Here is a 23,670-nt window from a genome sequence, read left to right on the forward strand (position 1 = left end):
TCCCATGGATCACCCAGCCAAAGTGGGTTGCTTGCGCAACGGGTAGGGAACGATTTTCTTTGATGAATGCGTTTCTCTTTATTCGTTCCCATGATCGTCCGCTTATGATGACGTCCACTTTAGTCTCACAGTGGAAATTCTCGTGGGCCAGTGGGAGGAATTTGCTAAAATGGGCACGGAGCCGTGTATCGTTAGTTGGTTCTAGTGGAGGTACTTTAAAAAATGTTTTCAACGAGAACATGAAGTCAAATTTGGGACCCATGCTGTGGACCATGAACCGTCCGTACGGCTCTTCATCTTGGTTGTATTTGGCCTTGAACCCAGGGAACTTGTGGGCAACATTCCATAGCATGGCTGAATGTTCCATCTCTGGCACCACCAAGAACGTCAATAATTGATTCCAATCCTTGTAATGGACGCTTGCTTGAAAAAGTGGTGGTATAGCGACCGGCGGTTGGGGATATTTGAGGCAATACTCATTTTTCGCTGTAGGATGAGAGTCCTCTATGTTGGCTATGGTGGCGCGAGGCTTTTGTTCGTCCTTCGTGTCGATGTGGAGCAACGAATGGTGTATTGACGCGCAATAGCGACAGCGCTCGAAGCTATAACAGAGCTCGACGGTGTGAGTATGAGCTAAACAGTTTAGACACATTTTTTTGTTGGTCACAGTAAGCCGTCGCATTGTTGGTGTCAGTTCAAGAAATTTTCGGCAATATTTTAACTGATGGTTCCGCTTGCAAAGGTGGCACGTTGGCATTTTGTATCTAAAAAGAGAAAGAGGGAAGGAAATGCGTACAAATGATTAAGTGAAATTTTTATGAGTGATTGAGAAACTATTGTGGCGCCGGGACTTGTCCCGAACCGCTCGGACTTTGATTGGGCAAAATACAGAGTTTAACGATGGGACGTGTTATAATGCCGGCTTTTGTTAGTATGTCGGCCACTCGCACCTTGTTGTCTGTCCCGTAGAATAATTTGACTACGCGTCCTAGCCGCCATTCGGTAGGAGGCAATAAATCGTCTTTGATAATAACGAAGTCGTTTTGTTTCACGTTTTCCTTTGTCGTCTTCCATTTCATTCGTCGTTGCAGTTCTGAAATATATTCGTTTTTCCATCGGAGGGCAAAGGTTCGCTGCAAAACTTTGAGTCGCTGCCAACGATTTAACAACGAGATATTGGTTTCTAGGGAGAGACTAGTACTTTCGGGTGGCGCTATTATGGGGGCTCCTCGCAGGAAATGGCCTGGGGTCAGTGGATTCAGCTCGTTTGGATTTTCGGTTATTGCAGTGAGAGGCCGTGAATTCAGTATAGATTCTATTGTAACGAGTAGGGTGGTAAATTCCTCGAAGGTGAAGCTCTGGTTCGCAGCAATGTTCTTTAGGTGGGTCTTCATGCTCTTAACCGCCGCCTCCCATAAACCCCCCATGTGAGGAGCATACGGCGGGATGAAAGACCAGCTAAATCCGTGGAGAGCATATTTGTCCACGAGGACCTTTTCGGCGACTTGAAGAAATTGTTGATGTTCTTTGAGCAACTTATAACTTGCTCCAACGAAATTCCGGCCGTTATCGGAAAATATTGTCTTCGGGAGACCACGTCGTCCTGCAAAACGAGAAAAGGTTGCAACAAAGGCGTTTGCTGATAACTCGGAACATGATTCCAGATGAACTGCTTTCGTTGTAAAGCATACAAATACGGCAGCGTAGCCTTTCAAAATCTTTGCGTTTCGTACCGTTGATGCACGTATGTTGAATGGACCGGCAAAATCCACACCGGTATACGTGAATGGTAATGAAAATTGGACTCTTTCGGTTGGCAATGGTGCCATTAACTGGTTTTGCATACGATGTTTGAAGATAGTACACTGTTTACAGTTGCGTATGCATTTTCGAATGAGATTTCTTACACGTGGTATATAATATCCCTGCCGAACAGCTCGGAGCATGACATGATGCTCAGAATGGAGGAGAATCTTGTGGGTAAAATCAATTAGAAGTTCAGTAAATTTCGATTTTGCGGGCAAGATTATCGGATGCATTTCATCATATCGTAAACCCGAATTGGTGAGTCGACCTCCCACTCGAAGCATTCCATGTTCATCCAAAAAAGGAGTTACAGTGAGAAGTTTGCTCTGTTTACTTATTGGTTGATTTTCGCGCAGATTTTGGATTTCTTTAGAAAAAACCATTCGTTGAGCGAGTGATATAAGACGGATTCTAACAAATTGAATTTCCTCTTGTCGCAAAACTAAGCCATTTGGAATTACTTCTTTTCTGCTAGCCTTGATAAATCTAAAAATGTAGCTCAATACACGTAAACACCGGTTTAGAGAAGAAAATCTTTGAATAATACTTTCATCCACAATTTTCATATGAAAAGCTGAAACTTTTTTCGTCTCCAAATCTGTTGGTTCAAACGTTCTTGGCTCTGGCCATTTACTAATTTCTTGTGTTAGCCATGGTGGGCCGTGCCACCATAGTTGCGAGTTTGCTAATTCTCGAGGAGGACATCCCCGCGATCCCAGATCGGCTGGATTATCTTTCGTATTCACGTATCTCCATTGATTTATGTTAGCAATACTGAGAATCTCGCTGACCTTATTTGAAACAAATGTTTTCAACGTTTGTGGTGTTTTTTGTAGCCATCCCAAAACTATGGCTGAATCCGTCCACAGAAATATTTCGTAGTCAAAAGCGACTTCTCGAACAACAGTTTCTAATAACTTTGTTAGCAATCTAGCTCCACATAATTCTAATTTTGGAATGGTAAGTTTTTTCACGGGAGCTACTTTGGTCTTCGCGACAAGTAAGTGGGAGTGGATTATGTTTTTATCATCTGTCGTACGGAGATATACAGTGGCGCAATAGGCCTTTTCCGATGCGTCGGAAAATCCGTGAATTTGTACTGTCGCGTGAGGCGAGAAGTTGACCCATCGGTCTATTTTTATCATCGGAATCGATTGAAGATTTTGAATGAATGAAGACCATTTGTTAAATATATGTGGGGGCACTGCTTCGTCCCAATCGATTTTCTCATGCCACAGGTCTTGCATCAAGATTTTTGCCGTAATTATTATAGGACCTATCCACCCCAGCGGATCAAATAATTTTGCTATACAAGATAGTATTTTTCTTTTTGTTATTTTATCATTCAGTTTTATCGGATCTATCGCATAGAAGAAAGAATCTGTAACCGCATTCCAACGAATGCCAAGAGTCTTCGTCGCACTTTTCTCTTCGATTCTGAGAAATTCTTCGTTCAGAAGATCTTCCCGCGGCCAGTTCTCTAACAGTGTTATATTATTTGACGTGATCTTTTTCAAAGGGAATCCCGCGGAGAGTAAAGCTTTTTGTACCTGAATCTGTTTTGTTTTTGTCTCTTCGAGAGAGTGTCCACCTGAGAGAATATCGTCTACATAAGTCTCTTTTTGTAAGATATCGGAAGCTTTCGGATACTCTTGCTTGCAATCTTGGCTTAATTGGATGAGTGTTCTTATCGCGAGGAATGGTGCTGCGTTAACGCCGAAAGTGACTGTCATAAGACGATATGGTTCAATGGGGCCATGTTCATCCGCGCGAAATAAGATTTGTTGGTACCGCTGGTCATCTTTATGCACCCATATTTGGCGGTACATTTTTTGTATATCCCCATTAAATACATACTTGTAGTATCGCCAATTCAAAATAATCTTCATTAAATCTCTTTGTAAAATGGGGCCCGAATACAAAACGTCATTTAAGGAATGTCCACTCGTAGTTCTCTTTGACCCATTGAATACGACCCGAATTTTCGTCGTTTTACTTTCGGGCCGAATCACCGCGTGGTGTGGTAAGAAGTAATTTGTTTGCGTACCTGTATAGTCTGAAGAGATAGTCATGTGATTTAAGGTTATATATTCGCGCAGAACTTTGTCGTATTCTAACTTTAATTCAGGATTTTTACGCAAAGTTGCTTCCATGCGGCAATATTGGGCCAAGGCCATATTTCTCGAGGAACCTAAAGGAACAAATTCAGGATACTCCTTCTTAAATGGCAGTCGAACTACATATCTACCATCTGGGTCCCGGTATGTTGTATTTTTATAGAAATCTTCACACCAAATATCCTCGTTAGATTGGGCTATTGACCTTTCAACTTCTTCTACTTCCCAGAATTTTTTCAACTGATCATGAAGTAAATTCTCCTCACAGGCGGATATAAACGTGGAAAAAGCATGAATGGGTTCTGTAGTCGCGGGGCCAAACAAATACCACCCGAAATGAGACTCACGTGCCTCGATACCACCCACAATCGGTAGAACAATCCCTTTTTTGTTTATGAAAGGAAGATAATCACTACCTATAATCAAATCGATTGGTGCAGGTACATAAAAGTTGGGATCCGCAAGATTCAAATGTTTTACTTTCTCGAGAGTAGTTCGAATAGGCCTCGAAGGCAGGAAATGGGCCAGGCTACTGACTACCAGGGCCTTGATACAAATATGAAAGTCTGAGAGCCGTGAGTGAAGTTTCAGGCTACACCTTCCTTTAGAGTTGCCTACCACCGTGCCGCCAAGTCCTGATATTTGTGAATTATAATATTCGATGGGGATTTTCAGTTTCTGCTGCAAACGTTTCGATATGAAACTTTTTTCGGACCCGGAGTCCAAAAGTGCCCGCACGGCAAATCGTTCTCCACCATGTTCCAGCTCAACGCGAGCAGTAGGGAGAATAGTTGCACCCTCCCCCTGTGTAAAAAGTGTATTCACCTCATCTACTGGCTCTGCAGTATTTAAAAATGAATTTTCACGTTTGGCATCGGCGGACGTTGATGCCTGGTCCTCTTCACGAGGAATTGCTGCGCCTGACGTTGAGGCTGATCTCTGATGTTCCTTCGATGGAACTATTTCAAAGTGAAGCATAGTGTGATGCTTTTCATCACATTTTAAACACAGTTTGGTACTTGTACATTTAGATTTAAAATGACCAGTAGATAAACAGTTCAAACAATATCTGTTAGCCATTGCATAGCGCAAACGCTCCTTTGGGGCTAACGCCTTGAAATACTTGCACGCCATAAGCGAATGTTTTTGGTGACACCTCTTGCAAAAATTTGTTTTGCTACTCGATTCTGTAGTAGTATGAAACGAATGTGATTTTGAGTTATGATTTTCTCTCTGGTTAGGTTTTCTAAAGTCGATTATAGTTTCAAGTTTTTCGACTCTTTTTGACAAAAATGAGTCCATTTGTTGCCACGTAGGCAATTCTTTGTGGTCGTTCAAGGAGTCTTCCCAGGCCCTCAGTGTTTCTTCGGGAATTTTAGATGAAACCAAGTGAATTATCAATGGGTCCCAATTGTCAACGCTGATACCATAGGTTTTAAAAATCGAAAGACTGTCCCCAACTGCGCTTTGTATCATACGAATGGACTTTGGTGATTCATTTTGGACCGACTGGACCCCGAAAAGTTTCTTCATCTGTTGATTGACTAAAATTCGACGGTTTTCGTACCGCGCCTTTAAGGCCTCCCATGCCAAATCAAAATTGGAGTCAACTAACTCAAACTTTTTTACAATTTCAAACGCTTCACCCCTTGTTTTCCCTCGTAGGTGATATAGTTTTTGGGCCGGTGATAAATGAGGATGATTCCCAAAAACTGCTGTAAAAATGTCTCTAAATGCAGGCCATTTAGAGTATCCCCCCTCGAAGGGCGGAGTATCGCATGGAGGTAATTTTAAAGAATGAACGAACTGTTGAGGTTGAATTTCTGAGTGTGTATCTCGTTGATTACGAGAACATAAAATAAACATAATTTTCGCTCTAGCAGTTTGGTAAAGTTTTCTGGCTTCTTCGAACTTTTTTCCGTTTGAATCGTTAAAATCATGATCATTTTTCTCGTCCTCTAAAACAAATGCCTCATAACTGGAAAGTACCAACGACCAACTTTGTTCCAATTCTAAATCTTTAATTTCCAATAATTGTGTGGATACCTCATCGCCATTTAAAGTTGTAATTTCCTTACAAAACGACATTGATTGATGGCAATCAAATAGAAATTTTCTCCTAGCTGCCATGTTTTCTTTCTTTTTTTAAATTTAACACTAAAATATCTTCTCGTGGAATTTCCGAATTCTTCGTTAGAATTACTAAATCGATATGCAAAATTAATGCTGAATGTCTTTCAGTATGCCTCTAAAATATGACAAGTAAATTTGTGAGCAATTTTTCAGAAATGAAATGAACCACAGTTTCGATGTTCATCAAAGTCTTTTGAAATTAAAACGAAATCGATCAGTATTTTTTTTTCACGTGTATTTCCAGTATTAAACCGACGATTACTGGCAATTACCAAATTGTCTTTATTTTATTTAATAAATTTTCGCACAAATATTCTTCGGTAATAAAATTAATCCCGCGTGGGTAATTACTTATGTGCCTCTGTGGCAACGCCTTGTCAACGCCTTATGAAACACCAACTACTATGTTATTTTGCCTATTTCGGTCTTTACTTGTTTGCTATTTATTAACTTTTCGAAACCGGCACTTTTGTTTTATTTATATTTCGTTTAAATAATCACCGTCCAAACTTTTGATAGCACTTTTCTCTACACGATTGTCTTTAATTTTCCTTCTTCGCAAATAGTTATTTCACAACACAAAACCGATTTAGATTAAATATATTTCTTCGTTTAGATTTGCGTCCGTTTTCATAAACTTTGATTTCTTTTTGTTATTTTGTCATTAGAAGTGTGAGTGTGTGTGTGCGCTATCGATATCAATGCAACGATAACTAAGCGTGCCCTCAATCAGCGAACAAGTTGCATTGGACAATTCAGGGTTGAATTTCACTTGAATTTCCTTTGAGCTGTTGACTTATGTTTGAATTATGGTTTGACTTATGTTTGAATTTTGGTAATTCGATTACAAATTAGCGACTCATGTTTTATTGTTGCTTTCAGCTCTTTTCTTACATTTAAGTATTTGTTTAATAAATAAAACGGGCGATTACATGTACACTTAATAGAAAACGATCTTTTTGACGAAGAGTGGGCAGTCAAATTTTTAAAATTCGGCGCGGGGACACTGGTGTGTGTTGTTGTTGGATAATCGCAAAAGTGGTATAATGTATGTTGGAAACCGCAGCTCAAGGTGAAACCCACGATTTGTTCCCTATTCTCACTCATAAAATTCAAATAATCAAGTTGTACTCACCCGATCCTCTTTTCTTATTGGATGGATTGTGCACTTTTACCTGTATTCTTGATAGCACTATGTCTTAAAATGTTGCTGTCTTCTTTTGTGCTCACTTTCTTTACTTTGGATGATGTTGTTGCTTTTCTCGAGGAATCGTTACTGCTGCCTCTAAGCAAAATTGATGACACAATTCTTGAGGAATCGTTGCCGCTGCCTCTAGCGAATATGACTATGTGCTTATCTTTCCTTCGTAGGTTCGTCGCAACCTACACTGGTTTACCTTCTCCTAACACCGTTTAGGAGGTTCGAAGGACCACATGTACAAACGCCTATTGATCCAGGATAATTGATCAATGGGTCTGTTATTTATTCTTCACGAATATGGGTTTACGAGGCGCACCGCCTGAGCCTTTTTAAGTAAAAAGACGTTGTGTTTTCAACTTCAATAATTTATTAGGTCCAAGTGACCTACTTCTCTTCAGCTTCTTAACTTAACTAACTTTGGAATTCATTTAGGTTTTAACAAAAGGTGAATAAAGGCAAAAGAAAACGGTATTCATGTACAAAAAAGGGGAATAGAAACATAACAACAAAATGGAAGATAAGTAAGTAAAATAAAAAGTAAATTCAGTATGAAAATGAAAAAAGATAAATACATATATAAATGGGTAAAAGAAAACAGTGTAAGAAAAATAGAAAAATATTGGTGCGAAACCATTTGGACTCTTCGTGAGTCGATAATGCAGTGATTTTCATTTTTATTGTTGAACTTGCTTCAACACATATAAAAATTTAAATTTTTTGAGGATTTGAGTGGATTTTTCAATTTTTTTGGGGGTGGTCACGAATTAAAGTCCTTTTCGCTCTAGGACGCATATTTAAGGAGATATGGGCAAAAGAAGTTTTTCATATAAAAATTTCAATTTTTTTAGGTTTTGGGTGGATTTTTCAATTTTTTGGGGGTGGTCACGAATTAAAGTCCTTTTCGCTCTAGGACGCATATTTAAGGAGATATGGGCAAAAGAAGTTTTTCATATAAAAATTTAAATTTTTTGAGGTTTTGAGTGGATTTTTCAATTTTTTGGGGGTGGTCACGAATTAAAGTCCTTTTCGCTCTAGGACGCATAGTTTAGGAGATATGGGCAAAAGAAGTTTTTCATATAAAAATTTCAATTTTTTTAGGTTTTGGGTGGATTTTTCAATTTTTTGGGGGTGGTCACGAATTAAAGTCCTTTTCGCTCTAGGACGCATATTTAAGGAGATATGGGCAAAAGAAGTTTTTCATATAAAAATTTCAATTTTTTTAGGTTTTGGGTGGATTTTTCAATTTTTTTGGGGTGGTCACGAATTATCGTCCTTTTCGCTCTAGGACGCATAGTTTAGGAGATATGGGCAAAAGAAGTTTTTCATATAAAAATTTCAATTTTTTTAGGTTTTGGGTGGATTTTTCAATTTTTTGGGGGTGGTCACGAATTAAAGTCCCTTTCGCTTTAGGACGCATATTTAAGGAGATATGGGCAAAAGAAGTTTTTCATATAAAAATTTAAAATTTTTGAGGTTTTGAGTGGATTTTTCAATTTTTTGGGGGTGGTCACGAATTAAAGTCCTTTTCGCTCTAGGACGCATAGTTTAGGAGATATGGGCAAAAGAAGTTTTTCATATAAAAATTTCAATTTTTTTAGGTTTTGGGTGGATTTTTCAATTTTTTGGAGGTGGTCACGAATTAAAGTCCTTTTCGCTCTAGGACGCATATTTAAGGAGATATGGGCAAAAGAAGTTTTTCATATAAAAATTTAAATTTTTTTAGGTTTTGGGTGGATTTTTCAATTTTTTTGGGGTGGTCACGAATTATCGTCCTTTTCGCTCTAGGACGCATATTTAAGGAGATATGGGCAAAAGAAGTTTTTCATATAAAAATTTAAATTTTTTGAGGTTTTGAGTGGATTTTTCAATTTTTTTGGGGGTGGTCACGAATTAAAGTCCTTTTCGCTCTAGGACGCATATTTAAGGAGATATGGGCAAAAGAAGTTTTTCATATAAAAATTTAAATTTTTTAGGTTTTGGGTGGATTTTTCAATTTTTTGAGGGTGGTCACGAATTAAAGTCCTTTTCGCTCTAGGACGCATATTTAAGGAGATATGGGCAAAAGAAGTTTTTCATATAAAAATTTAAATTTTTTTAGGTTTTGGGTAAATTTTTCAATTTTTTTGGGGTGGTCACGAAATAAAGTCCTTTTCGCTCTAGGACGCATAGTTTAGGAGATATGGGCAAAAGAAGTTTTTCATATAAAAATTCCAATTTTTTTAGGTTTTGGGTGAATTTTTCAATTTTTTTGGGGTGGTCACGAAATAAAGTCCTTTTCGCTCTAGGACGCATAGTTTAGGAGATATGGGCAAAAGAAGTTTTTCATATAAAAATTTCAATTTTTTTAGGTTTTGGGTGGATTTTTCAATTTTTTGGGGGTGGTCACGAATTAAAGTCCTTTTCGCTCTAGGACGCATATTTAAGGAGATATGGCCAAAAGAAGTTTTTCATATAAAAATTTCAATTTTTTTAGGTTTTGGGTGGATTTTTCAATTTTTTGGAGGTGGTCACGAATTAAAGTCCTTTTCGCTCTAGGATGCATATTTAAGGAGATATGGGCAAAAGAAGTTTTTCATATAAAAATTTCAATTTTTTTAGGTTTTGGGTGAATTTTTCAATTTTTTTGGGGTGGTCACGAATTATCGTCCTTTTCGCTCTAGGACGCATATTTAAGGAGATATGGGCAAAAGAAGTTTTTCATATAAAAATTTAAATTTTTTGAGGTTTTGAGTGGATTTTTCAATTTTTTTGGGGGTGGTCACGAATTAAAGTCCTTTTCGCTCTAGGACGCATATTTAAGGAGATATGGGCAAAAGAAGTTTTTCATATAAAAATTTCAATGATTTTAGGTTTTGGGTGGATTTTTCAATTTTTTTAGGGTGGTCACGAATTAAAGTCCTTTTCGCTCTAGGACGCATATTTAAGGAGATATAGCCAAAAGAAGTTTTTCATATACAAATTTCAATTTTTTTAGGTTTTAGGTGGATTTTAAAATTTTTTGAGGGTGGTCACGAATTATCGTCCTTTTCGCTCTAGGACGCATAGTTTAGGAGATATGGGCAAAAGAAGTTTTTCATATAAAAATTTAAATTTTTTTAGGTTTTGGATGAATTTTTCAATTTTTTTGGGGTGGTCACGAAATAAAGTCCTTTTCGCTCTAGGACGCATATTTAAGGAGATATAGCCAAAAGAAGTTTTTCATATAAAAATTTCAATTTTTTTAGGTTTTAGGTGGATTTTTAAATTTTTTGAGGGTGGTCACGAATTATCGTCCTTTTCGCTCTAGGACGCATATTTAAGGAGATATAGCCAAAAGAAGTTTTTCATATAAAAATTTCAATTTTTTTAGGTTTTAGGTGGATTTTTAAATTTTTTGAGGGTGGTCACGAATTATCGTCCTTTTCGCTCTAGGACGCATATTTAAGGAGATATGGGCAAAAGAAGTTTTTCATATAAAAGTTTAAATTTTTTGAGGTTTTGAGTGGATTTTTCAATTTTTTGAGGGTGGTCACGAATTATCGTCCTTTTCGCTCTAGGACGCATAGTTTAGGAGATATGGGCAAAAGAAGTTTTTCATATAAAAATTTAAATTTTTTTAGGTTTTGGATGAATTTTTCAATTTTTTTGGGGTGGTCACGAATTATCGTCCTTTTCGCTCTAGGACGCATATTTAAGGAGATATGGGCAAAAGAAGTTTTTCATATAAAAATTTAAATTTTTTGAGGATTTGAGTGGATTTTTCAATTTTTTTGGGGGTGGTCACGAATTAAAGTCCTTTTCGCTCTAGGACGCATATTTAAGGAGATATGGGCAAAAGAAGTTTTTCATATAAAAATTTCAATTTTTTTAGGTTTTGGGTGGATTTTTCAATTTTTTGGGGGTGGTCACGAATTAAAGTCCTTTTCGCTCTAGGACGCATATTTAAGGAGATATGGGCAAAAGAAGTTTTTCATATAAAAATTTAAATTTTTTGAGGTTTTGAGTGGATTTTTCAATTTTTTGGGGGTGGTCACGAATTAAAGTCCTTTTCGCTCTAGGACGCATAGTTTAGGAGATATGGGCAAAAAAAGTTTTTCATATAAAAATTTCAATTTTTTTAGGTTTTGGGTGGATTTTTCAATTTTTTGGAGGTGGTCACGAATTAAAGTCCTTTTCGCTCTAGGACGCATATTTAAGGAGATATGGGCAAAAGAAGTTTTTCATATAAAAATTTCAATTTTTTTAGGTTTTGGGTGAATTTTTCAATTTTTTTGGGGTGGTCACGAAATAAAGTCCTTTTCGCTCTAGGACGCATAGTTTAGGAGATATGGGCAAAAGAAGTTTTTCATATAAAAATTCCAATTTTTTTAGGTTTTGGGTGAATTTTTCAATTTTTTTGGGGTGGTCACGAAATAAAGTCCTTTTCGCTCTAGGACGCATAGTTTAGGAGATATGGGCAAAAGAAGTTTTTCATATAAAAATTTCAATTTTTTTAGGTTTTGGGTGGATTTTTCAATTTTTTGAGGGTGGTCACGAATTAAAGTCCTTTTCGCTCTAGGACGCATATTTAAGGAGATATGGCCAAAAGAAGTTTTTCATATAAATATTTCAATTTTTTTAGGTTTTGGGTGGATTTTTCAATTTTTTGGAGGTGGTCACGATTTAAAGTCCTTTTCGCTCTAGGACGCATATTTAAGGAGATATGGGCAAAAGAAGTTTTTCATATAAAAATTTCAATTTTTTTAGGTTTTGGGTGAATTTTTCAATTTTTTTGGGGTGGTCACGAATTATCGTCCTTTTCGCTCTAGGACGCATATTTAAGGAGATATGGGCAAAAGAAGTTTTTCATATAAAAATTTAAATTTTTTGAGGTTTTGAGTGGATTTTTAAATTTTTTTGGGGGTGGTCACGAATTAAAGTCCTTTTCGCTCTAGGACGCATATTTAAGGAGATATGGGCAAAAGAAGTTTTTCATATAAAAATTTCAATGATTTTAGGTTTTGGGTGGATTTTTCAATTTTTTTAGGGTGGTCACGAATTAAAGTCTTTTCGCTCTAGGACGCATATTTAAGGAGATATAGCCAAAAGAAGTTTTTCATATAAAAATTTCAATTTTTTTAGGTTTTGGGTGGATTTTTCAATTTTTTGAGGGTGGTCACGAATTAAAGTCTTTTTCGCTCGAGGACGCATATTTAAGGAGATATGGACAAAAGAAGTTTTTCATATAAAAATTTAAATTTTTCTAGGTTTATTTTCCAATTTTTTGAGGGTGGTCACGAATTAAAGTCCTTTTCGCTCTAGGACGCATATTTAAGGAAATATAGCCAAAAGAAGTTTTTCATATAAAAATTTCAATTTTTTTAGGTTTTAGGTGGATTTTTAAATTTTTTGAGGGTGGTCACGAATTATCGTCCTTTTCGCTCTAGGACGCATATTTAAGGAGATATAGCCAAAAGAAGTTTTTCATATAAAAATTTCAATTTTTTTGGGTTTTAGGTGGATTTTTAAATCTTTTGAGGGTGGTCACGAATTAAAGTCCTTTTCGCTCTAGGACGCATAGTTTAGGAGATATGGGCAAAAGAAGTTTTTCATATAAAAATTTCAATTTTTTTAGGTTTTGGGTGAATTTTTCAATTTTTTTGGGGTGGTCACGAAATAAAGTCCTTTTCGCTCTATGACGCATATTTAAGGAGATATAGCCAAAAGAAGTTTTTCATATAAAAATTTAAATTTTTTTAGGTTTTGGGTGGATTTTTCAATTTTTTGAGGGTGGTCACGAATTAAAGTCCTTTTCGCTCTAGGACGCATATTTAAGGAGATATAGCCAAAAGAAGTTTTTCATATAAAAATTTCAATTTTTTTAGGTTTTAGGTGGATTTTTAAATTTTTTGAGGGTGGTCACGAATTATCGTCCTTTTCGCTCTAGGACGCATAGTTTTGGAGATATGGGCAAAAGAAGTTTTTCATATAAAAATTTAAATTTTTTTAGGTTTTGGATGAATTTTTCAATTTTTTTGGGGTGGTCACGAAATAAAGTCCTTTTCGCTCTAGGACGCATATTTAAGGAGATATAGCCAAAAGAAGTTTTTCATATAAAAATTTCAATTTTTTTAGGTTTTAGGTGGATTTTTAAATTTTTTGAGGGTGGTCACGAATTATCGTCCTTTTCGCTCTAGGACGCATATTTAAGGAGATATAGCCAAAAGAAGTTTTTCATATAAAAATTTCAATTTTTTTAGGTTTTAGGTGGATTTTTAAATTTTTTGAGGGTGGTCACGAATTATCGTCCTTTTCGCTCTAGGACGCATATTTAAGGAGATATGGGCAAAAGAAGTTTTTCATATAAAAGTTTAAATTTTTTGAGGTTTTGAGTGGATTTTTCAATTTTTTGAGGGTGGTCACGAATTATCGTCCTTTTCGCTCTAGGACGCATAGTTTAGGAGATATGGGCAAAAGAAGTTTTTCATATAAAAATTTAAATTTTTTTAGGTTTTGGATGAATTTTTCAATTTTTTTGGGGTGGTCACGAATTATCGTCCTTTTCGCTCTAGGACGCATATTTAAGGAGATATGGGCAAAAGGAGTTTTTCATATAAAAATTTAAATTTTTTGAGGATTTGAGTGGATTTTTCAATTTTTTTGGGGGTGGTCACGAATTAAAGTCCTTTTCGCTCTAGGACGCATATTTAAGGAGATATGGGCAAAAGAAGTTTTTCATATAAAAATTTCAATTTTTTTAGGTTTTGGGTGGATTTTTCAATTTTTTGGAGGTGGTCACGAATTAAAGTCCTTTTCGCTCTAGGACGCATATTTAAGGAGATATGGGCAAAAGAAGTTTTTCATATAAAAATTTCAATTTTTTTAGGTTTTGGGTGGATTTTTCAATTTTTTTGGGGTGGTCACGAATTATCGTCCTTTTCGCTCTAGGACGCATATTTAAGGAGATATGGGCAAAAGAAGTTTTTCATATAAAAATTTAAATTTTTTGAGGATTTGAGTGGATTTTTCAATTTTTTTGGGGGTGGTCACGAATTAAAGTCCTTTTCGCTCTAGGACGCATATTTAAGGAGATATGGGCAAAAGAAGTTTTTCATATAAAAATTTAAATTTTTTAGGTTTTGGGCGGATTTTTCAATTTTTTGAGGGTGGTCACGAATTAAAGTCCTTTTCGCTCTAGGACGCATATTTAAGGAGATATGGGCAAAAGAAGTTTTTCATATAAAAATTTCAATTTTTTTAGGTTTTGGGTGAATTTTTCAATTTTTTTGGGGTGGTCACGAAATAAAGTCCTTTTCGCTCTAGGACGCATAGTTTAGGAGATATGGGCAAAAGAAGTTTTTCATATAAAAATTCCAATTTTTTTAGGTTTTGGGTGAATTTTTCAATTTTTTTGGGGTGGTCACGAAATAAAGTCCTTTTCGCTCTAGGACGCATAGTTTAGGAGATATGGGCAAAAGAAGTTTTTCATATAAAAATTTCAATTTTTTTAGGTTTTGGGTGGATTTTTCAATTTTTTGAGGGTGGTCACGAATTAAAGTCCTTTTCGCTCTAGGACGCATATTTAAGGAGATATGGCCAAAAGAAGTTTTTCATATAAATATTTCAATTTTTTTAGGTTTTGGGTGGATTTTTCAATTTTTTGGAGGTGGTCACGATTTAAAGTCCTTTTCGCTCTAGGACGCATATTTAAGGAGATATGGGCAAAAGAAGTTTTTCATATAAAAATTTCAATTTTTTTAGGTTTTGGGTGAATTTTTCAATTTTTTTGGGGTGGTCACGAATTATCGTCCTTTTCGCTCTAGGACGCATATTTAAGGAGATATGGGCAAAAGAAGTTTTTCATATAAAAATTTAAATTTTTTGAGGTTTTGAGTGGATTTTTAAATTTTTTTGGGGGTGGTCACGAATTAAAGTCCTTTTCGCTCTAGGACGCATATTTAAGGAGATATGGGCAAAAGAAGTTTTTCATATAAAAATTTCAATGATTTTAGGTTTTGGGTGGATTTTTCAATTTTTTTAGGGTGGTCACGAATTAAAGTCTTTTCGCTCTAGGACGCATATTTAAGGAGATATAGCCAAAAGAAGTTTTTCATATAAAAATTTCAATTTTTTTTAGGTTTTGGGTGGATTTTTCAATTTTTTGAGGGTGGTCACGAATTAAAGTCTTTTTCGCTCGAGGACGCATATTTAAGGAGATATGGACAAATGAAGTTTTTCATATAAAAATTTAAATTTTTCTAGGTTTATTTTCCAATTTTTTGAGGGTGGTCACGAATTAAAGTCCTTTTCGCTCTAGGACGCATATTTAAGGAAATATAGCCAAAAGAAGTTTTTCATATAAAAATTTCAATTTTTTTAGGTTTTAGGTGGATTTTTAAATTTTTTGAGGGTGGTCACGAATTATCGTCCTTTTCGCTCTAGGACGCATATTTAAGGAGATATAGCCAAAAGAAGTTTTTCATATAAAAATTTCAATTTTTTTGGGTTTTAGGTGGATTTTTAAATCTTTTGAGGGTGGTCACGAATTAAAGTCCTTTTCGCTCTAGGACGCATAGTTTAGGAGATATGGGCAAAAGAAGTTTTTCATATAAAAATTTCAATTTTTTTAGGTTTTGGGTGAATTTTTCAATTTTTTTGGGGTGGTCACGAAATAAAGTCCTTTTCGCTCTATGGCGCATATTTAAGGAGATATAGCCAAAAGAAGTTTTTCATATAAAAATTTAAATTTTTTTAGGTTTTGGGTGGATTTTTCAATTTTTTGAGGGTGGTCACGAATTAAAGTCCTTTTCGCTCTAGGACGCATATTTAAGGAGATATAGCCAAAAGAAGTTTTTCATATAAAAATTTCAATTTTTTTAGGTTTTAGGTGGATTTTTAAATTTTTTGAGGGTGGTCACGAATTATCGTCCTTTTCGCTCTAGGACGCATAGTTTAGGAGATATGGGCAAAAGAAGTTTTTCATATAAAAATTTAATTTTTTTTAGGTTTTGGATGAATTTTTCAATTTTTTTGGGGTGGTCACGAAATAAAGTCCTTTTCGCTCTAGGACGCATATTTAAGGAGATATAGCCAAAAGAAGTTTTTCATATAAAAATTTCAATTTTTTTAGGTTTTAGGTGGATTTTTAAATTTTTTGAGGGTGGTCACGAATTATCGTCCTTTTCGCTCTAGGACGCATATTTAAGGAGATATAGCCAAAAGAAGTTTTTCATATAAAAATTTCAATTTTTTTAGGTTTTAGGTGGATTTTTAAATTTTTTGAGGGTGGTCACGAATTATCGTCCTTTTCGCTCTAGGACGCATATTTAAGGAGATATGGGCAAAAGAAGTTTTTCATATAAAAGTTTAAATTTTTTGAGGTTTTGAGTGGATTTTTCAATTTTTTGAGGGTGGTCACGAATTATCGTCCTTTTCGCTCTAGGACGCATAGTTTAGGAGATATGGGCAAAAGAAGTTTTTCATATAAAAATTTAAATTTTTTTAGGTTTTGGATGAATTTTTCAATTTTTTTGGGGTGGTCACGAATTATCGTCCTTTTCGCTCTAGGACGCATATTTAAGGAGATATGGGCAAAAGAAGTTTTTCATATAAAAATTTAAATTTTTTGAGGATTTGAGTGGATTTTTCAATTTTTTTGGGGGTGGTCACGAATTAAAGTCCTTTTCGCTCTAGGACGCATATTTAAGGAGATATGGGCAAAAGAAGTTTTTCATATAAAAATTTCAATTTTTTTAGGTTTTGGGTGGATTTTTCAATTTTTTGGGGGTGGTCACGAATTAAAGTCCTTTTCGCTCTAGGACGCATATTTAAGGAGATATGGGCAAAAGAAGTTTTTCATATAAAAATTTAAATTTTTTGAGGTTTTGAGTGGATTTTTCAATTTTTTTGGGGGTGGTCACGAATTAAAGTCCTTTTCGCTCTAGGACGCATAGTTTAGGAGATATGGGCAAAAGAAGTTTTTCATATAAAAATTTCAATTTTTTTAGGTTTTGGGTGGATTTTTCAATTTTTTGGAGGTGGTCACGAATTAAAGTCCTTTTCGCTCTAGGACGCATATTTAAGGAGATATGGGCAAAAGAAGTTTTTCATATAAAAATTTAAATTTTTTTAGGTTTTGGGTGGATTTTTCAATTTTTTTGGGGTGGTCACGAATTATCGTCCTTTTCGCTCTAGGACGCATATTTAAGGAGATATGGGCAAAAGAAGTTTTTCATAAAAAAATTTAAATTTTTTGAGGATTTGAGTGGATTTTTCAATTTTTTTGGGGGTGGTCACGAATTAAAGTCCTTTTCGCTCTAGGACGCATATTTAAGGAGATATGGGCAAAAGAAGTTTTTCATATAAAAATTTAAATTTTTTAGGTTTTGGGCGGATTTTTCAATTTTTTGAGGGTGGTCACGAATTAAAGTCCTTTTCGCTCTAGGACGCATATTTAAGGAGATATGGGCAAAAGAAGTTTTTCATATAAAAATTTCAATTTTTTTAGGTTTTGGGTGAATTTTTCAATTTTTTTGGGGTGGTCACGAAATAAAGTCCTTTTCGCTCTAGGACGCATAGTTTAGGAGATATGGGCAAAAGAAGTTTTTCATATAAAAATTCCAATTTTTTTAGGTTTTGGGTGAATTTTTCAATTTTTTTGGGGTGGTCACGAAATAAAGTCCTTTTCGCTCTAGGACGCATAGTTTAGGAGATATGGGCAAAAGAAGTTTTTCATATAAAAATTTCAATTTTTTTAGGTTTTGGGTGGATTTTTCAATTTTTTGAGGGTGGTCACGAATTAAAGTCCTTTTCGCTCTAGGACGCATATTTAAGGAGATATGGCCAAAAGAAGTTTTTCATATAAATATTTCAATTTTTTTAGGTTTTGGGTGGATTTTTCAATTTTTTGGAGGTGGTCACGATTTAAAGTCCTTTTCGCTCTAGGACGCATATTTAAGGAGATATGGGCAAAAGAAGTTTTTCATATAAAAATTTCAATTTTTTTAGGTTTTGGGTGAATTTTTCAATTTTTTTGGGGTGGTCACGAATTATCGTCCTTTTCGCTCTAGGACGCATATTTAAGGAGATATGGGCAAAAGAAGTTTTTCATATAAAAATTTAAATTTTTTGAGGTTTTGAGTGGATTTTTAAATTTTTTTGGGGGTGGTCACGAATTAAAGTCCTTTTCGCTCTAGGACGCATATTTAAGGAGATATGGGCAAAAGAAGTTTTTCATATAAAAATTTCAATGATTTTAGGTTTTGGGTGGATTTTTCAATTTTTTTAGGGTGGTCACGAATTAAAGTCTTTTCGCTCTAGGACGCATATTTAAGGAGATATAGCCAAAAGAAGTTTTTCATATAAAAATTTCAATTTTTTTAGGTTTTGGGTGGATTTTTCAATTTTTTGAGGGTGGTCACGAATTAAAGTCTTTTTCGCTCGAGGACGCATATTTAAGGAGATATGGACAAAAGAAGTTTTTCATATAAAAATTTAAATTTTTCTAGGTTTATTTTCCAATTTTTTGAGGGTGGTCACGAATTAAAGTCCTTTTCGCTCTAGGACGCATATTTAAGGAAATATAGCCAAAAGAAGTTTTTCATATAAAAATTTCAATTTTTTTAGGTTTTAGGTGGATTTTTAAATTTTTTGAGGGTGGTCACGAATTATCGTCCTTTTCGCTCTAGGACGCATATTTAAGGAGATATAGCCAAAAGAAGTTTTTCATATAAAAATTTCAATTTTTTTGGGTTTTAGGTGGATTTTTAAATCTTTTGAGGGTGGTCACGAATTAAAGTCCTTTTCGCTCTAGGACGCATAGTTTAGGAGATATGGGCAAAAGAAGTTTTTCATATAAAAATTTCAATTTTTTTAGGTTTTGGGTGAATTTTTCAATTTTTTTGGGGTGGTCACGAAATAAAGTCCTTTTCGCTCTATGACGCATATTTAAGGAGATATAGCCAAAAGAAGTTTTTCATATAAAAATTTCAATTTTTTTAGGTTTTGGGTGGATTTTTCAATTTTTTGAGGGTGGTCACGAATTAAAGTCCTTTTCGCTCGAGGACGCATATTTAAGGAGATATGGACAAAAGAAGTTTTTCATATAAAAATTTAAATTTTTGTAGGTTTATTTTCCAATTTTTTGAGGGTGGTCACGAATTAAAGTCATTTTCGCTCTAGGACGCATATTTAAGGAGATATAGCCAAAAGAAGTTTTTCATATAAAAATTTCAATTTTTTTAGGTTTTAGGTGGATTTTTAAATTTTTTGAGGGTGGTCACGAATTATCGTCCTTTTCGCTCTAGGACGCATAGTTTAGGAGATATGGGCAAAAGAAGTTTTTCATATAAAAATTTAAATTTTTTTAGGTTTTGGATGAATTTTTCAATTTTTTTGGGGTGGTCACGAAATAAAGTCCTTTTCGCTCTAGAACGCATATTTAAGGAGATATAGCCAAAAGAAGTTTTTCATATAAAAATTTCAATTTTTTTAGGTTTTAGGTGGATTTTTAAATTTTTTGAGGGTGGTCACGAATTATCGTCCTTTTCGCTCTAGGACGCATATTTAAGGAGATATGGGCAAAAGAAGTTTTTCATATAAAAATTTAAATTTTTTGAGGTTTTGAGTGGATTTTTCAATTTTTTGAGGGTGGTCACGAATTAAAGTCCTTTTCGCTCTAGGACGTATATTTAAGGAGATATGGCCAAAAGAAGTTTTTCATATAAAAATTTCAATTTATTTTAGGTTTTGGGTGGATTTTTCAATTTTTTGAGGGTGGTCACGAATTAAAGTCCTTTTCGCTCTAGGACGCATATTTAAGGAGATATGGGCAAAAGAAGTTTTTCATATAAAAATTTAAATTTTTTGAGGTTTTGAGTGGATTTTTCAATTTTTTGGGGGTGGTCACGAATTAAAGTCCTTTTCGCTCTAGGACGCATAGTTTAGGAGATATGGGCAAAAGAAGTTTTTCATATAAAAATTTCAATTTTTTAGGTTTTGGGTGGATTTTTCAATGTTTTGGGGGTGGTCACGAATTAAAGTCCTTTTCGCTCTAGGACGCATATTTAAGGAGATATGGGCAAAAGAAGTTTTTCATATAAAAATTTAAATTTTTTGAGGTTTTGAGTGGATTTTTCAATTTTTTGGGGGTGGTCACGAATTAAAGTCCTTTTCGCTCTAGGACGCATAGTTTAGGAGATATGGGCAAAAGAAGTTTTTCATATAAAAATTTTTTTAGGTTTTGGGTGGATTTTTCAATTTTTTTGAGGTCGTCACGAATTAAAGTCCTTTTCGCTCTAGGACGCATATTTAAGGAGATATGGGCAAAAGAAGTTTTTCATATAAAAATTTAAATTTTTTTAGGTTTTGGGTGGATTTTTCATTTTTTTTGGGGTGGTCACGAATTATCGTCCTTTTCGCTCTAGGACGCATATTTAAGGAGATATGGGCAAAAGAAGTTTTTCATATAAAAATTTAAATTTTTTGAGGTTTTGAGTGGATTTTTCAATTTTTTTGGGGGTGGTCACGAATTAAAGTCCTTTTCGCTCTAGGACGCATATTTAAGGAGATATGGGCAAAAGAAGTTTTTCATATAAAAATTTAAATTTTTTTAGGTTTTGGGTGGATTTTTCAATTTTTTGAGGGTGGTCACGAATTAAAGTCCTTTTCGCTCTAGGACGCATATTTATGGAGATATGGGCAAAAGAAGTTTTTCATATAAAAATTTCAATTTTTTTAGGTTTTGGGTGAATTTTTCAATTTTTTTGGGGTGGTCACGAAATAAAGTCCTTTTCGCTCTAGGACGCATAGTTTAGGAGATATGGGCAAAAGAAGTTTTTCATAAAAAATTTCAATTTTTTTAGGTTTTGGGTGAATTTTTCAATTTTTTTGGGGTGGTCACGAAATAAAGTCCTTTTCGTTCTAGGACGCATAGTTTAGGAGATATGGGCAAAAGAAGTTTTTCATATAAAAATTTCAATTTTTTTAGGTTTTGGGTGGATTTTTCAATTTTTTGAGGGTGGTCACGAATTAAAGTCCTTTTCGCTCTAGGACGCATATTTAAGGAGATATGGCCAAAAGAAGTTTTTCATATAAAAATTTCAATTTTTTTAGGTTTTGGGTGGATTTTTCAATTTTTTCAGGTTGGTCACGAATTAAAGTCCTTTTCGCTCTAGGACGCATATTTAAGGAGATATAGCCAAAAGAAGTTTTTCATATAAAAATTTCAATTTTTTTAGGTTTTAGGTGGATTTTTAAATTTTTTGAGGGTGGTCACGAATTATCGTCCTTTTCGCTCTAGGACGCATATTTAAGGAGATATGGGCAAAAGAAGTTTTTCATATAAAAATTTAAATTTTTTGAGGTTTTGAGTGGATTTTTCAATTTTTTGAGGGTGGTCACGAATTAAAGTCCTTTTCGCTCTAGGACGCATATTTAAGGAGATATGGGCAAAAGAAGTTTTTCATATAAAAATTTCAATTCATAGGTTTTGGGTGGATTTTCCAATTTTTTGGGGGTGGTCACGAATTAAAGTCCTTTTCGCTCTAGGACGCATATTTAAGGAGATATGGGCAAAAGAAGTTTTTCATATAAAAATTTAAATTTTTTGAGGTTTTGAGTGGATTTTTCAATTTTTTGGGGGTGGTCACGAATTAAAGTCCTTTTCGCTCTAGGACGCATAGTTTAGGAGATATGGGCAAAAGAAGTTTTTCATATAAAAATTTCAATTTTTTAGGTTTTGGGTGGATTTTTCAATTTTTTGGGGGTGGTCACGAATTAAAGTCCTTTTCGCTCTAGGACGCATATTTAAGGAGATATGGGCAAAAGAAGTTTTTCATATAAAAATTTAAATTTTTTGAGGTTTTGAGTGGATTTTTCAATTTTTTGGGGGTGGTCACGAATTAAAGTCCTTTTCGCTCTAGGACGCATAGTTTAGGAGATATGGGCAAAAGAAGTTTTTCATATAAAAATTTCAATTTTTTTAGGTTTTGGGTGGATTTTTCAATTTTTTTGAGGTGGTCACGAATTAAAGTCCTTTTCGCTCTAGGACGCATATTTAAGGAGATATGGGCAAAAGAAGTTTTTCATATAAAAATTTCAATTTTTTTAGGTTTTAGGTGGATTTTTACATTTTTTGAGGGTGGTCACGAATTATCGTCCTTTTCGCTCTAGGACGCATATTTAAGGAGATATAGCCAAAAGAAGTTTTTCATATAAAAATTTCAATTTTTTTAGGTTTTAGGTGGATTTTTAAATTTTTTGAGGGTGGTCACGAATTATCGTCCTTTTCGCTCTAGGACGCATATTTAAGGAGATATGGGCAAAAGAAGTTTTTCATATAAAAATTTAAATTTTTTGAGGTTTTGAGTGGATTTTTCAATTTTTTTGGGGTGGTCACGAATTATCGTCCTTTTCGCTGTAATGGAATTGAACTGGATAGAATAAATAAAACACAAGTGTATTTCTTTGTGTCTATGTCAATTCTGTTTATTGTGGGCTCAAGGTCCCACTTTTATACCATTTTCTTCTTAAAACTATTTTACAATTTTCCAATCTTAAATTTACTAATACATATTTACATTAATTGTATTGACCAATGATAAGTCATGGATTACACACATTCTTACACACATGTGTTTCTCATTCTTAATTTCACTTTTTACGTTGCAATTGCATTTATGCTGACTGCGCAGCATTGCTCTGCTTTAAACCCATTTGTCCATATTCTTGCTTAGTTCAATGTTCTATTTAAGAGTAACAAGAACGGCAATAATATAGGTCAATTGGTTAATGCAGTCATCGAATACCAAAGTATGTCGATGAACCAACATAGTAAGCAAAATAATGTTAGGTGCAGTTGCAGCGTATGTTAACAATATGTTATGAATGTTAACATGCAATCTTATATGCATAACAACAAAATGAATGAGATGTGTGAATGATCACATTACATCGCCCTAGGACGCATATTTAAGGAGATATGGGCAAAAGAAGTTTTTCATATAAAAATTTAATTTTTTTGAGGTTTTGAGTGGATTTTTCAATTTTTTTGGGGGTGGTCACGAATTAAAGTCCTTTTCGCTCTAGGACGCATATTTAAGGAGATATGGGCAAAAGAAGTTTTTCATATAAAAATTTCAATGATTTTAGGTTTTGGGTGGATTTTTCAATTTTTTTAGGGTGGTCACGAATTAAAGTCCTTTTCGCTCTAGGACGCATATTTAAGGAGATATAGCCAAAAGAAGTTTTTCATATAAAAATTTCAATTTTTTTAGGTTTTGGGTGGATTTTTCAATTTTTTGAGGGTGGTCACGAATTAAAGTCCTTTTCGCTCTAGGACGCATATTTAAGGAGATATGGACAAAAGAAGTTTTTCATATAAAAATTTAAATTTTTCTAGGTTTATTTTCCAATTTTTTGAGGGTGGTCACGAATTAAAGTCCTTTTCGCTCTAGG

At 34.4% G+C, this 23,670-nt stretch overlaps 1 protein-coding gene across 1 annotated transcript; it reads right to left on the reverse strand.

Moving 5' to 3' along the window:
* Nucleotides 1-695: 695 nt before the first annotated feature.
* LOC142230987 (uncharacterized) lies at nucleotides 696-6,053 on the reverse strand. Its single transcript, XM_075301606.1, has 2 exons — nucleotides 846-6,053; nucleotides 696-764 (listed from the first exon to the last, which is right to left on the reverse strand). Exons 1-2 carry the CDS (start codon nucleotides 6,051-6,053, stop codon nucleotides 696-698), a joined length of 5,277 nt encoding a protein of 1,758 aa, XP_075157721.1.
* Nucleotides 6,054-23,670: the final 17,617 nt, after the last annotated feature.

Source organism: Haematobia irritans, chromosome 3, assembly GCF_050003625.1.
Source record: "Haematobia irritans isolate KBUSLIRL chromosome 3, ASM5000362v1, whole genome shotgun sequence".
Classification (NCBI taxonomy): Eukaryota; Metazoa; Arthropoda; class Insecta; order Diptera; family Muscidae; genus Haematobia; species Haematobia irritans.

What these genes read in the sequence shown, in the direction of transcription:
- LOC142230987 (XM_075301606.1), bottom strand. Translation starts at nt 6,053, where the DNA reads ATGGCAGCTAGGAGAAAATTTCTATTTGATTGCCATCAATCAATGTCG. An exon ending in GCGGTTCGGGACAAGTCCCG is followed by an intron (nt 765 to 845) that starts GCGCCACAATAG and finishes TTCTCTTTTTAG; the next exon opens with ATACAAAATGCCAACGTGCC.